The 15,378-nt window shown below is 43.5% G+C and overlaps 1 protein-coding gene across 2 annotated transcripts in view; it reads right to left on the bottom strand.

Annotated features, from left to right (window-relative positions):
• Window positions 1–13,267, bottom strand: part of PLXDC2 (plexin domain containing 2) — a 285,028-nt gene extending 271,761 nt beyond the window's left edge. For both annotated transcript variants that reach the window (XM_050892239.1, XM_050892240.1), the window contains exon 1: window positions 12,896–13,267. In XM_050892239.1, coding sequence (XP_050748196.1) covers window positions 12,896–13,004 — 109 coding nt within the window. In that variant the 5' untranslated portion in view covers window positions 13,005–13,267. The remainder of the gene's footprint in view (window positions 1–12,895) is intronic.
• Window positions 13,268–15,378: the final 2,111 nt, after the last annotated feature.

The raw sequence follows: 15,378 nt of genomic DNA, 5'->3' as shown, positions 1-15,378 counted from the left end.
TCCACATGGATGTTTTGATCTCTTTCCTCTAGACTTCCAGGCTGAATAGCCCCACAGAATTAATACGGCTGCTGAAATGTATAGAGTGAACTGAATCAGGCCTTTCATTCCTGCCCAGCAAATGCTCTGATAGCTCTCACAGTCAACGCATGGACTCTGCTCTGCTTGCTCCTCTTTTTCCCATTTCAAGAGCCTCAAGCACTCTGAAAGTCAATGCATTTCCTTTACCCTTACAATTAAGCAAATTACATTATCATAAATTATAAGTAGATAATACAAATATAAAGATCATCAATGAAACAGGCAACCTTCCAGCCTCCAAATCCCAAATACCTTCAAAGAGTATAATGAACAACTTTGGGAAATGCAGTATGTTTTCAGTACCAAGGTAAAAATCACTCCCACTCATTCTCTTCCTAGGAGTGTACAAGCCATGCTTACTGCCCATGGGAAAGTGGTATCTAGCTGCACTGTGACCAAAGATCCCACACTGCAGTATTTCACGTACACTAAGGGTTGTTGAGCGCAGTACAGAATTAGAGGGAAGGCTTTGTGGGCTAAAAACTCTTTTCAAACTGGCCCAAACTGCTCTTATAGGAGTAAACTGTGGCTGTGTTGAAGTATGTGAGGGCAGAATTTAACCTCTTTTTTCCTAAATTAAATTCTAGACATAAAAGGCTGTATAAACATTTTAGCAACACCTACCAGCGTGTTCTAGCACAAGTCAGTTCAGTGAAGACTTTACATATGCACTTCTCTTCAAGCACAGACTTCAGTCACATTTTTAAGTGCTGTGCCAAATTGAGACTTGCAAGGGTAGCAACTATTTTTCTTTTCATAATGAATTTACATCTTTCCTTTCTTTGCCTTCTCCTACTTTATGGAAAACCTCAAAATGGATTTGAATTCCACTTAAAAGTTGAAAAAACTTTCCCTAGCTCTCCAAACAATACATTATTGGAAAAAGAGGGCCAAATGGCTGGCTCTACAACTGCACCAGCATCAGTCTCAAAGGCTCTCAGAGAATTAGAGATGAAGTTAAAACTGCAGTGGATTTAGGATGATCAATAAAACATGATTGCGTCAGTGCAAGACATAACCAAACACTGGACAATCTCCCTGGCCACAGAGTTTTTAAATTTCAGTAGGAATGCTGGCTTGGTATGCACCCCCACTAAGCTGTGCCATAAAACAGCAGAATAGGGATAAAATATTGAAATTTAAATATAGACATGGGAGGGTCAAGGCTAAAGCTAAAAGAATTGTTTTTATTTTACAGCCTACACTAACTACAGTAAACTTCTGCATATAAAGCTAGACATAACTTCCTATCCTGAAGACCTCACCTTCAGATTATTATCTATGCCTGCCTGGGGAAAAAAATGTGATTCATTAACATCTCTGGGTCATCCCTTGAAGCTAACAGCAATTTTGTTCATATAAAGAGGCGAACAATAAACCATAAATTGGCATTCAAGAAGCAGCATGTAATAAGTGTTTACACTTAAATTTGATGTGAGCTGTGTGTGCTTATTTCTTCTCAAGCTCAGGCCACATTTCAGTCCCTTGGAGACAGATCGTAAAATCTAAGCGAATATTTAGTTCGCCCATCTCCCAAACGTGTCTTGCACATCATTAAAAAAAAAAAAATCCCAACGCCCAGCTCTTAAAGGGGAATGCAACATGCATACCTCAGAGGACAGGTTACTCTCTGTAGTCCTCTGCTGTTAGCCACTACAACAATACGGGGAGGTAGCGGTCAGTCTTTTCTGCAGGCTGGAAGACCCTTCTCTCCAGAAACTTCTTCAGGATCTGCAACAATGCTGCAAAACTTATTGCCACTGTTGCAAATGGCCTGGGACTTTTGGGCCAACTAAATTCCAAGGTCTAAGATCAGGGAAAAATCTTAAACATCTACATCTTTTTCAGTCCACCCATCTGTAGGACACCACCTGTATACATTGCTACTGTTAAGCAAACATTTAAGCACAGTTCTAAATAAGGGAATTTTTCCATAACTGGAACATAGCGATGCAACTCCAAAAATTCCAAAGCATAAAGTCTGGTTTTGGTTTTTTTATTGGTTTTGTTGTTGTTGTTGTTTTCTTGTATTGTTTTGCTTGGGTCCCGTCCCCCCCCCCCCCCCCCCCCCGATGGCTTTATTAGTCTGGAAAAGATAATTTAAATTTCTTTTCAAATTAGGTGGGGGGACAGAAACTCATATACTTTGCAAGCTAAGAATAACAGCTTTTTAAAATCCAGCTTTTTAAACTTATCACTATTTCTGCAGAACAAACAAAAAAACACCATCGGTGAAAAAACAGCAGACACTGAAAAGCACTGATTGTATTAGAAGATCTATCAGTTCTGTTTTCAGCCAGATACTTACTCTACAGGAAACTTCAGCATGATTTATAGCATCAGAGGCACAGCATTGTAAGTGGACTCTGTATAAATACATGAGTTATACAGCATTTGTCAATAATCTTTCTGCTTAAAAGTTCATGAAGATACACTCCCAGTAAAGGCTGCTATCATATTCGTGCAGTAAAATAATAATATTCTATATCTTGCAATGTCCGTTTTCTGAGGATAAACTTTTTAAACAGTCAAAGAATTCAGGTCAGCAGTGCTGCAAACTAATTGCTTTGGAAATCTTTCTTCTGACTAGTAAGTACTGAATCTGGATTGTTATTCTCAAAGTTTAATTACAGGAAAAATAATTTTACAGTTTGTGAAGAACCATTGTTCTCTTCTCTCCAAGAACTCAATGGCAAAACCAAAAAGATTTGGACGTAAGCCTTCCCAATTGTCAAAGTGCCAACCAGCAGAAATCTGACCCGGTATTTGTCTATCCTTCAGACACACTTGTGTTTAGGAAAGAAACTTATTACATTAGACTATAAAATGTGGTAGTTTGGGTTCTGCTCTATAAACAGCTGAGAGACACATCCCTCTCCTGTTGCAAGCCTGAGCGAGGAGAGGAACATCAGAAATGGCAAAATCTACAGCAGTCCCATACTAAGCCTTGTTGTCTCTGCACTAATCAGAGCCCTTAGTCAACTCTAATCTGGATTTTTTTCCAGACAGACACAGGTTATTTGATCAGAGGTCTGACTGGGATTTAAAAGCTTAGATTAGGGAATCAAAGGATGAGGATGAAGAGAGCAATTAGAGCCCTGAATTTGGTGAAGCAAGGGGAAACTTGAAAGATAACTGGGCTAATGCAGAAAAAAGCAACTCATACACTCTGAGACAGGAATGACGCGTTTTTAACTTTGGCAAGGTAGTCACTTTTTCAAAACCACCTTCCTATTTGGAAAATTAGGGTATTACCTTACTTCTACAAGGTCTTCCAAGAATAAGAATACTAATGAATATAAAGCGCATAGCTATGATGATTATGGGAATAATTGAGAAAGCTGTAAGACAAGCATGGCCTGCAAACAGCAATGGAGAAGTAGAGCATACAAATTGCCTGCTGGCGAGTGATGGGAATCAAAAGTCTGGGGTTGAACGTCAGAGAGTACCCAAACAAAGTCAGGAAAACAAGCTGGATTCAAGCTTGCAGTACACCACAATGTTAAAGGATTAAAATTAGTCCAAGGAGCTGAAATAACACAAATTCATATCCAGGAAAAAAAAAAAGAAACAAAAACCAACCCAAAATCACAAGTAAGTACGAAGTTTGACCCTGGTTTGGCAGAACTGCCAATCCTCGGGCATCCCAACTGAGGCAGAGTATAAACCTGCCTCCTCTTTAACAGTAGACCGCTTTTCAAGATGTATACATGGCTAGCTCAAGAGGCTGACAAAAGATAATGGTGGTTCCTTTTCTCCATTCAAACTGACAAGTTTACCATAGGAAGAGCCATTTTGCAGGTCATTTATGCTATTCTAGAAAATGGCTCTGAATTGAAACAAAACCAGTATTACCAACTCTGCAATAAATGTCCACATAATTGTGCACAAAGCATACTAAAATTAAAAATTCTTTGCTATGGTAGAAACTTAAACTGTTGTGATTGCCCTTGTTATCTTCTGTGGCACATTATACTTAAGGCCGCTGCTATTTTACCATGTGCCTGAAGAGTGTTATGGGGAAGAGCATTACTGATGGCCTGCGGTGCATGGGGGCATGTGGAACAGACATCCACGACACAACTGCTTCTCATCCTGGGGAAAGACTTGATGACCTAGGTAGTCCCTTCTAGCTATGTGGTCCTAGGAAAGAACTTTAGGACAACTTACTACTATTATTATTATTTTATTTGTGCATTGGAAAGATGGAAATGTATCCAACAGCTTGCAGTATTAGAAGTGAAATGAGAAGGTCTGGAAAGGGTAAATACATTAACATTAGCAAAACTGGAGGCAATTATGCTTTTGCTTAGCTTGATGTTTAATAGGGGAAAGAGTCCTTCAGTTTTCTGTGGTTGAATGCAAACATGAAAAGCTGTGTACTTCCACAGTGTACAACTATATATTTCAATTATTAAGTCTTGCATAATGTGCATAATAAACTAAAAAGCATTGCATATACTTTATTCATAAAAACTGTTTTTAAAGAAAATAAATAACAGATGTAATAAAAAGTAAATGGAAACCGGAACTGATGATAATCTATAATGGCGATTCATCCTATCTGTTTTCTTTGTTTTGAGACTACAACTTAGATCAGTATATATATGTTTAAATAGGAACCAGTAATAAATTGTGTTGATATTGAGGTCAGGTTTCTGCAATCCACCAAATGCTAAGCTTCTAGTCCATAAATGCCTTCACTGCAAATAAACCATAAATCTATTATCTTTACAGCAGCTGCAATCTGGAAAATGTGCTCTCTTTTAATTTAGTTGCCTCATGAATATCGTATTAACCAAGAAGCAACCTGAATAAGAAATATGCTATAAAGTAAAAAAACCTAACTGGATGATCAAGATGACTGTTTTTTTCAGCCATTCCCCCCTTTTCTGTCATCAAATAAAAGTAAGGTTTCTACAAGATAAAATGGTCTGTTCTTATAAGGCTTACAGTACGCAGCCAAATTCTCAACAATGGTAAATCGCAATTAGAGACGAGTAGAAAGTTAATTTCCCACCCTAAGTCAAAATTTTGATCTTGTTCTGATTAAAAGTAAATAGTCAATGTTTGCTGTAGGATATGAAATGAAAAATATGTATATATACACACACAAACTCCAAAACAAGGTGCTTTTCAATTATGCTTATACATCCTAATACAATAATTTTAATGTAAAAGTCAAAACGAAAAATTTGAAATGAGACATTTTATCATCAAAATATGAAACTCAAAATTACTTGTTTTGACACTTCCCAGTTGAAATATTTGACAAGAGCATGTCAACCTTGACATAAATTTCCAATTTCAACTAGTTGTTTCTTTGAACATTTTTTGACTAAGCCTATATAATACCTGGTAGTATTAAACAGAGGTCAGGTATTCTACTTTTCCAGAGTTATTTATGTCATTCTAAGAGGGTTTATAATGTTCAGAGGTTTACAAATATTACATTCATTCTCCTCATAATTTTATTTTCACCTCCCCTACCTCTTCCAAAATGTAGTCTTTTCTGTCTCTCTTCCTTTTTTGAAATCTTACTTGACTAATGAGAGCAGGTCTGATCCATCTGGCCTAGAGCATGGCCACATGAACTGCTGAAACAGTGCAAATGAGGAGGAGGCAACCTCCAAAGCAGGCAGGAAGGGCGATGAGGAGATGAAGGATGGGAGAGAAGAGCCTAGGAACTCTGAAACCCGTCCTGCCACGAAAGGATTCCTAACAGAGGGCCTTGGGTTTGTATCCCAGGGTGACTGAGGTTGAATTGAGAATACATACTGTCTGGCTTGCAAATTCAAAAGGAGAGTCACATACACCCACACAGGAAAGCAGAAACATGCAGCTGGAGAATATCATGGAGCAACTATAGTAATAAAGACTCATGCTGGCTCCCAGTTCTCTATGGAGGCCAAGATAGCATTTTCCAATGGATTTTTAGTTCAACTGCTAACTAATCAAAAGAAGAACCTGCATAGTGATGAACTTCCCTCTCTTTAACACTTCACCCTTCAGAAAACACTGAAGTTGCAATGGATGATACTTACCTTTTACAATCAGCCTAGCAACAACTCTTGTGAAGAGAAAAGCTGTAATTATTCAGCCCAGATGCAGTATTGCCCATTTAATATTTGCAGGATTCACATTATGACCAAAGGGGGGGGAAAAAAAAGGTAATGCTTGAATAGAAGAAAAAATTAAATACGACTCAAAGTGCTTATTACTGGATAACCACTGGATCCTATTCTGTTACTAAATACAGATGAAATTTCCAATAGAATCTGCCCTACTAACTACAGCAGTTAAGGAAAGCTGCAGTAAAAACTATAGATGGCATTGCATCCCTGTGACATATGCAGCCCTTTGACACAGTTCAATTACATCTATAAAGAAAAGGACCAGAGCTCCTAGCATCAACTGTGAAACAACATATACTTGAAACATTACCAGAGATAGGTTAAATAGAAAGGTTTATGTATTCCATTTGTAGAACTCTCCTTATTCAAGTCGAGGTTTTTTCACTCAATAAAATGACATGGCATAAGTGATGTCTGCCTAAAGTCCAAAAAAGTCACTACGAGAATATCTTAAAAGAAAAAAAAAAATATCTGCTTATAATGGAACCTAGGTAGTGCTCATATTGAAAGACAAAAGTTCTAGACCAAGTAAGAACAAAATCGGATTTTAAAAGCCTTATTTCATGACATAAGAACGCTAACTAAAGCAGCATTTTAAATGTCTTTACCTTGTCTGCAGCCACAGAAAGTGTATGTTAAAATCACATTAAAGCCACATATATCATTGACAAATGAAAGACAGAGGCCTCGAGCTAAGAGAGCACTTGAATTCATGTTTGTATTTTATCTAGCTGCAGAGTTCAAGGTGAACCCTTGCATACTTAAAGCTACCCACACAGAATGATTCAAGATAGCTGGGTGAGACCTTGAAAGGTCACATTGTCTAGCCATTTGCTCCAAGGCAGGGACAGCTGCCTTTCTGGACAGAATGACATTTCGGACATATGTTTATCTAACCTGTTTCAGTGATGAAGACTACTCAGAGATAATCTACTTCCCTAGCCTTAACATTTAGAAGTCTGCCTTGCTGCAATTTAAGTCATTACTTGTTGTTGAGGACAAGTTATTCCCTTCTTCTCTGTGGAAGCCTTCTACACACTTAAAGATTGTTGGCAAGTCATCTCTTAGTTTTATTCTCTCTAGCAGTATTCTTTCCTTTTTTTCTTCATGTGACACTCCTCAATTAGTCCACATATTTCTTAAAGTGCAGTGCTTGAAACTGAAGGGAATATTCCTGTTAGGATCTTACCATTGTCGAGTAGAGCAGAGGCATCACTCTTGTAATGTCTTGTCTTGTATCTATCTTCATATTAATCCTTACATTTCTCTTGATGTATCATCCCCTCAAGATGTTTGCTACTTTTGAAACTGTGTGTTCAACTCAAGTGTTAAGTCTGACCCTGGATCTAGCCCGAGAACCTGCTCCATTTGCCCGTTTCAGAAGAGAAAAAGGTTGGGCCAAATCCAACTTGAAAACACACTCCTACGCGCTGCCTTTTGGTCGAGGGAGAAGAAAATGTTACACAAGCTCTTTCAAACCCAGAATTTACAAGGACACTTAGCACAACGGATTGCTCAATGTTGACAGCAAGGAGTACTAATTGAAGCTATGTTTATTAGTTGGATGAGGAAAAAGAACAGAGGAAGCAGAGGAAGTGTTCCATGATGAGACACAGCACCCCAGCACTCACAAACATTACCTCAGGGCAACGTTTTATGCTCATTTGTCAGAAGCCACAAACAAAAACAAAACCCACGTGCACTTAACATGGCTTCTCTGCATACTTCTCTATGGAAAGTAATCTCCTGGGTTCTTCCAGTTCCTGCTGTGATTATGCAACCCTCCAGTTTAGTAAATATGACATCTGCCAATTGCACCGCATTAACACTCCCAGCTCAGCCCTCATCAAACCTAATAGTTGGATATAATTTCACACTGCTGGCAAGCTTGCAACATTTCCTTGTACTGGATGAGAAATGCTCCCGTCAAATTACTTTTTGTTCGCTCTGTAGAGAGTCCCCAGCACACACTTACCTTAACTACTGCCTTCTTAAATTGCTTTGGTATTCATTTTCCTTAGGAAGCATGAACCACACCGGGAATTCAAAATACACTCACACCAGGTACCCCAGCTGTGTTCTCAGTCTAAGAGGCTGCGGCCTCAATAAGTTTTGAAACCGGGGCTGCTATAGAGCTTTCTTTTTGCCAGTGCTTTCAGGGTTACCAGCAGCAGAACTGCTCAGTACTTCAGACAGTCCATGAAACCACAGTGACTTTTATCAAAAAACAGAGTCAAATGATGCTTTTATTTTTATTTCTTTTAATAAGAAATTTTTATCCATGTCCTTTGTGGAGACAACCAGTAGGATTCAACTGAGCATGTTTCTTGTGTGATAGCTGTCTTTAGCATAATTCAAAGCAAAGCAACTTTCCGGGCATTGCTGCACAGTAGTTCTGCATGAAACACAAGCTTCAAGTCCAAACCTCCATCTCCTGAGGTCTGTGCAGGTGCAGAGACCTGCAGCACTGCTCCACCAAAAATGTGCCAAAAAGTCCTTAATGAAAATGCTAACTCATCACAGGTCTGTGACTATTTTCCTCAGTGGGTCTCTCTCATCACCTGACATTATGAATTTCCTCATCTACCTCCTTCACAGTCTCAGGAGTCTCTTCCCCTAAAGGAAACAGCCCTCCTGAACTGCAATTTTTTTTTAGAGGGATCTGGTATTCAGCAAGGCAGTAGATGTTGTTCCAGCATTTTGCTCTAAATGGCCTGTATGTGTTGCTAATAAATTGTTGCCCAGAACAAAAGAACTTTTCAAACTATAAAGGCCTTTTCCTCTTTTTCTACATTTGTTTACAGTGTAGAGAGCTAGTTTGCCTGTTATTTATCACCAACTCCAAGTTCAGTGTCAGACAAAACCTAGCATCTGAGTCAAGTGTTTGCTGGGTTTTAAGTGCCCGAGTGAGGATGTAAACTCTGAAGAGGAATATTTACAGCCAAACAAAAACACTGGTTTCCCCAAGGGATTTTTAAACTTTCAATGAACTATGAGTATTGATCCTACTCTAAATTTGTGGAAATGAGTTTCTGTGAAACTGAATTTAATACCTAAGTCAACCTTATCATAGTGTTAATTTACCCATTATTTACTAGCAATATTTCAAACCACCCTTTCAGAGGAAACAATGACAAAAAGCACAAAAAATAAAAGGAAGAACCACGATGAAAGTTAAAAAAAAAGATGACTTCTTTAGAGGGAATTCTTAGTAAAATACATATGATACGTAAATGGGATTTACTCTCAAATGTCGCTGGGATTCTCGAAACTGATTTTCCCCATTTATATATCATGTACAGAAAAAAAAATGTAATTTTGAATGCAAAGAGAAAAAAATACCCGACATACATGTTGTTTAATATTGTATTTCTTTTGATACTTTAAGATAAAAGCTGAAGGTCCTAATATGTAATGACAAAAGTTTGGTTTAGGTTGCGTGGGTTCTTTTTTAACAGAGTAAAGCTCAGGCAATACGGAAAATGTGACTATTTCAGCAGTAGGTAAATGCTAGATAAACACTCCTTAATAGTAGTTTATCCCATAAAAATAATTCTACTCCTCTCTGAATGCTGATGCCTGGAGACAGCAGCAGTCCAATGAATGAATATAAATTGTACCAGGATTCTGGAATATGCTTTGACAGAAGAAAAATTACAATAACAGCCTCCTAATTCTGACTGATAACGTCTGCAAAAGAAAGTAACATTTTCAAGGCTTCTTGTGGCAACACTGCAACAAGCAGTGAGCCCTCACTTAAACAACTGGGAGCCTTATTTGTTGTGCGAGCTTTCAAAAGACCATTTGCTTCAGTTCACTAAATTCATGTCATATTCAGTTTGGTTACCGTCAAACACACAGGCACACAAACCTTATGTTTAAGAGCCTTCATCCTTGATTTATAGCGTTTCTGTCAGCAAAAAGGAAGCTCTGACCAGGCGCAGGGGCGGATGGACGGAGCGCTGCGGGGGAAGAGCCGCCTCCTGCGCGGCTGCCGCTGTGCCCTCTAGTGGGGACAGCCCCGCTCCGGCCAGCGCAGCCTCACACCTTGGTCACAAAAATCTGGCTTTTAAAAACACCCAGAGGCAGCCAGACAAGTTCCAGCATGCCCAGAAAATGATTTGACTTGAATTGATCCGACCTGATTTTACCCAGCAAGGTAATTCTGAGGAGCTGGCAAAAAATGCCTGTGCATTTTTTTCCGTCTCTGTTGGAATCATGGCATATCCCTTTGGTAGCATCCTCGGAAATCCTCTCTTGGCTTCAGCTCTGCCAGAGCATACTAAACGTTTCCACTTCTTGATACTGTTATTTCATTCAGTTTCAGTACGGTGTTTTGTTACTGAGTATTGGAAGAATATGTCAAAACAGCCTCCCTTTAAGAATTTACGGCTACTTCAAAGATTTATTTTTTACTTTAATTCTTTAAAGGCTTTATCTGAGCTTATCTAAAGGTATACAGTAGATGCTAAATACAGTAAAACTTTGAAACAGCACTTTTTATTTTGACTCACAAAACCTGAAGTTGAATTTCCCTGGCTTTACATACTTATCCTCTTCTTACTGATTAGACACAGTCGCTCACTGCATTTTTTCCAAAGAAGAGCAGTATTAAAAACAAAAGAAGAGGAATGATGAAAACATGTTAAATACAACTCTGATTATGTTAATGACATTTAATTATTGCTGTCATAACACAGACTTTTTAACCAAGAGTGAAGGAAAAGACACCAAAGTTATAAACATCTACCTGTCAAAACTGACATCAGATTGTCCATCTTACTAGTTGAAGAAAACAATTGCTTGGCATATTTTCTTCAGAATGTATTAAATATCAAAATAGTATTTGCCTTATTATAAACTCCTTGATACTTCATATCACATTCAGGAAGACATAAGACATTAATAAATGAATTATGGACAAGCAAGCTGTTAGTATATCTCCTATTTAGCACCTCCTAGTGCAGACATTGAAGACTACTACAACTTAATAGCCTAAATCAGTAATGTGGGGTGATTATTTGCCCACTGATAAGTTATATTTCATTTAGTCAGCACTAACATTTTCTTTTCTGGATACAATGGCTGGAAGATTAATAAACTTTGTGAGTTCAGTCCACTGCCACACAACATAGTAATTTTCTTTTTCTAATCTCACCACCACACTTTATTTTTCCTTATAACTAACATTAACAAATACCAACATTTGTTGCCTACAGCGCTGAGAGCAGCAACGTGAATTTTGCAGCAGTACATGAAAAGTCTCCTCCTAGTTTTTCCCTTTGGCCCCAAGTGACATGTGAGACCCAGCAACCTGCTGAGCTACCTTGTCATTTGGCAATTCCCAAACTCAGCGGTAGGCCCCTGCCTGGGAAAATCCCCGCTCTGTCTGGCACATTATCTCACCGGACACTTCAAAAAACTCCCCAGTCTCTCTTGTTGGGGTCAGTTACGCTGTGACCACAAAACTCTTCACATTTGTACGAAACCTTTTAGAAAAGGAAGAAGGGGCAGTTCTGTTGCACCAGGGAAACCAGTGGACACGTTTCATCTGATAATAATCTGGCTGGTATTTCGAATATAAAGTCACAGCTTTTGAAAATATCTGTAAGCTGCTGCAGCAAGGTCCCCTGACACACAAACCCGACGACTTTCCTCACTTCTTCCTGAAATATCTATCTGCAAACACACCAAGGTTTCCTTTAGCAACTTTCCCCTCCACAGCACAGGAATGTGGGATATAGAAGGCTTTAGTGATCAAAAGGGAACCCCATGCTGTGGGAAACAGTGTACCAAGAGAAAGCACTACAGGTGCTGTGTGTCACGCATTAACAGGTGTCTCCGAGAAGGACTGACAAGAGGACCCTAATACTATCACAAGCAAACTTAGTCAACAGAGCGAGCCTCTCGCTCCTAACGAACAGGTCCCACAGCCCTGTGGGGCTTCTTCCATTCTCTTACTCCTTCTCTCAACGCCTGGTTTCCAGGGAAAGCTGCAAGCTACTGAATTCCGCGGGGGAGGAGAGCACCCGCTAGCTCTCCCGGGCAGGATCTGCAGGGAAACTTTGCCTCCCCTTCCACGGCTCGCTGCCGGGAGAGCAGCGGGGCCCCGCCGCGGGCGGGCGGAGGGAGGGAGGTTGCCGGGGGGCCCTCGGCCCGCCGCTCCCCGCTGCCTTGGGCTCCCGGGAGCGCCGGTGTCTCCTTCCCTCCCTTCCCAGCGCTTGAGTGGAGCCCTTCGCCTTCAGGAAGGTCTCGTACGCGGCTGGGAAGGAGGCTCCGGGGACCCCGCGAAGGGGCTGGGGGGGCAACAGCACCGGCTCCCGGTGACCGTGGGGCAGGTTTATTAAAGGACGAAAGTCCCGAATTCTCATTAAAATAAAAAAATGAAGTAATGGAGAGCTATTTCCGGAGAAGCTGGGGGAGGGAAGGGTGAGAAGCCGGGACCGCGGCCACCCCAGGCCTCCCTCGGGAGCAGGGGGAGCCAACCCCCAAACGGCGTTTGCCCTCTCCGGGTACGCGGCCCGCGGAGCTGCCGGCGGACCCCGCACCGCGGTAGTGCTGCGGGAAGGCGGCCCGGCCCCCCGACCCCGACCCGACCCCGACCCGGCCCGGCCGCGCTGCCCCGGGCTCCGCGGCGCTGCCCGGGCCGGCCCCGCCCGGCAGGTACCGGCCTCGCTTACCGCGGCTCTGCCTCGGCGTCTCCCCGCCGGCGAGCTGGCAGCGCTCGCTCAGGCACTGGAAAAGTAATAGAAATCCAGCGGCTAGTTTGCTTCTCCGCAGCCTCGCCATAGCACGGAGCCTGCCGAGACAACTCTCCGGGGTGCGGAGTGCGCGCCGCTCCTCGTCGGTGGTGGGAAAGTCCGGGGCGGGCGGCGGAGAGCAGCCCTAGCAGGCGCCGAGTCGCCCTGTCCTCGGACCAGCTCTCATACACCGGGGCGGCAGGGACGAGCCACCGGGGCTGAAGGCGCTGGAACAGGTCTGGGGGGCGGTGAAGGGGTGGGGTGGGGGCTCCGTCCCCCCAACTTGCACGGCCGCGCCGCTCTCAGTCCAGCGGCATCACCGCTGGGGAAAACAAGCCCAGCCTCGCCTGCGAAGTGCCAAACTCTTCCCTCCTCGCAGCCTGCTGATAGATTTTAGGAGAGCCGCTGAGATCCTCCCTTCCTGGCTTGCCCCCACCCAGCTCCCTTCCCCCGCAGGGTGAGGCAGGGTGCCTTAGGGACGGAGCCTCCCCTCGATACACCGCTACCGACAAAACCCCTCCAAGGGAAAGGAGCGGGGAAATCTTCCAGCCGGAGCCGGCGGGTCGGCCCCGAGCCCCGGGGGCAGCAGGACCCGGAGGGCGGGCGGATGCGCCGCGGGAGAGGATGTGCGGGCGGCGCGGAGGCAGGCGGAGACGAACAAGTTCTCCTTCTCTTTCGGGGCGGTTTCCGCGGCCGGCGGTGCTAGTGCGGGGCCGAGGGCAGCCGCGGGAGGCGGGCGCTCCCCCGGCCCACAGCGCGCCCCCCGCCACCGTGCGCGCCCGCGCTGTCGCCGCCGCCCGCTGCGCAAGGGCGGGCGGGGGGCTCGCCTGGGCCGGGTCCCGGCCGCCGCTCTCGCTCTGCCCCCCGCCCCCCTCCGCAGGAGCGCGGTGGGGCGCAGGCGCCGGGGCTCCGCTGTCTCTCCCGCCACGGAGCGCGGTGGAGCGCTCCCGCAGCTGCGCTGCGCTCCGCGGGCTGCCGCTCGGCCACGGCAGCGAGCCGCACGGAGGTCCCGGGAGGCGCTGCCTCCCCGGGCACCCGGCTGCAGCGCGGCTCCCCGCGCGGAGCGGCTCGCTGCCGCGGGGCGCCGGGCACCCACCGTGCACGGCGGGAGGCTGGGGCCGATGCTCGTCCAGCTGCGCGGCCGCGGAGCGGCACGCTGTGTGCGTGGGGAGAGGATGGCGGGCGGCACGGATAGCCCCGTGGGCCCGGCCGGAGCCCCGCCGCTCCGCGGGACGGAGAGGTCCCAGCCCGCCGTCGCCTGGTTATTCAAAAGTTGCTTTGTAAAAATGCGTCCGTTTCGCGGAGTGACAAGCTAAAGCAACCCCCAAATCCCCCTTCCCTGCCCCCCAATTTTCCCTGTGCTGCCGGGGAAACCAGCCTCCCTTCACACTTCCCCCTCCCCCCTTTTATTTATCTCTTCGCAAATCGAAGAGTTGTTTATGTACACTCATCACTTCAAAAGTGCAAGGATTGGGGGCTCTCTCCTGCAAAAAATTATCTACATGCTTAATTAAACGCACCGTGAATAATCCCATCCCCTACATTAATCTGTGAACAACGGCGCGGAGACAGAAGCGAGCAGAGGGCACATCAGTCAAGCCCAGGCAAGCGAAAGGGGCACCGGGGACCGGGCGGCGGCTTTTTACCAGTTCAGCAAACTGTGGTGCTGGTAATCAGTTGAGCTCCATGTAGAGAACCATGAATGCACCAGCCTTTCAACCCTTGCTACAAAATAATTAAATTAATTAGGACGACAATTAAATTAATCAAATAAATAGATCTACAGAATGTCAAACATAGCAGATAACTAATACTTAATCACAAAAGAACAACCAGTAACAAGACTGTGTTTTCCCTTAATTTACCACTGTTTCTGAGATTAAGAATTCATCAGCTCCATTGTAATTGTCTTGCTCTTTAATCTTTGATGTGCTCATGTGTAAATCAAAGCAGAACACCTCTGGTTTTAAGAAGTATATTTGAAGTATAAGCAGAAATTTGCAAAATCGTTTCAACATACATTCAAATAGGATACTGGAGGATAATACCAGTAAGGTTTATACAGTTGAGTTTATAGTGCGCCCTTCTAGTCCAACCTTTTTGCACATCCCCTGAAATGAAAAAAAAAAAAAGCAGTCCAAGTATTGCTAAAAAAAAACTGCAGAAACTCTTTTCTAAGAGAAGATGATACTGAAGATCTTATGCTAAGTAACAGCAGAAATGAAATCCTGGCCTCACTGAAATCTGTGGGAATTTGGGGAGTGTTATCACCCTGCATATCAGGTGATCTGGACTATACCACAGACTTTTGTGCAGATTTGTTCAAGTTATTGTTAAAGCTATTGCTGTTTCTTAAACAAAATGGGAGAGGGAGGTTTCTTTGTGCTGTCTGAATACCAGTTTTTTTCTTTGACACCTGGTCG

Source organism: Gymnogyps californianus, chromosome 2 (assembly GCF_018139145.2).
Source record: "Gymnogyps californianus isolate 813 chromosome 2, ASM1813914v2, whole genome shotgun sequence".
NCBI lineage: Eukaryota > Metazoa > Chordata > Aves > Accipitriformes > Cathartidae > Gymnogyps > Gymnogyps californianus.
The sequence above is the reverse complement of the archived record's forward strand: the minus strand, read 5'-3'. Positions and strand labels throughout refer to the sequence as shown.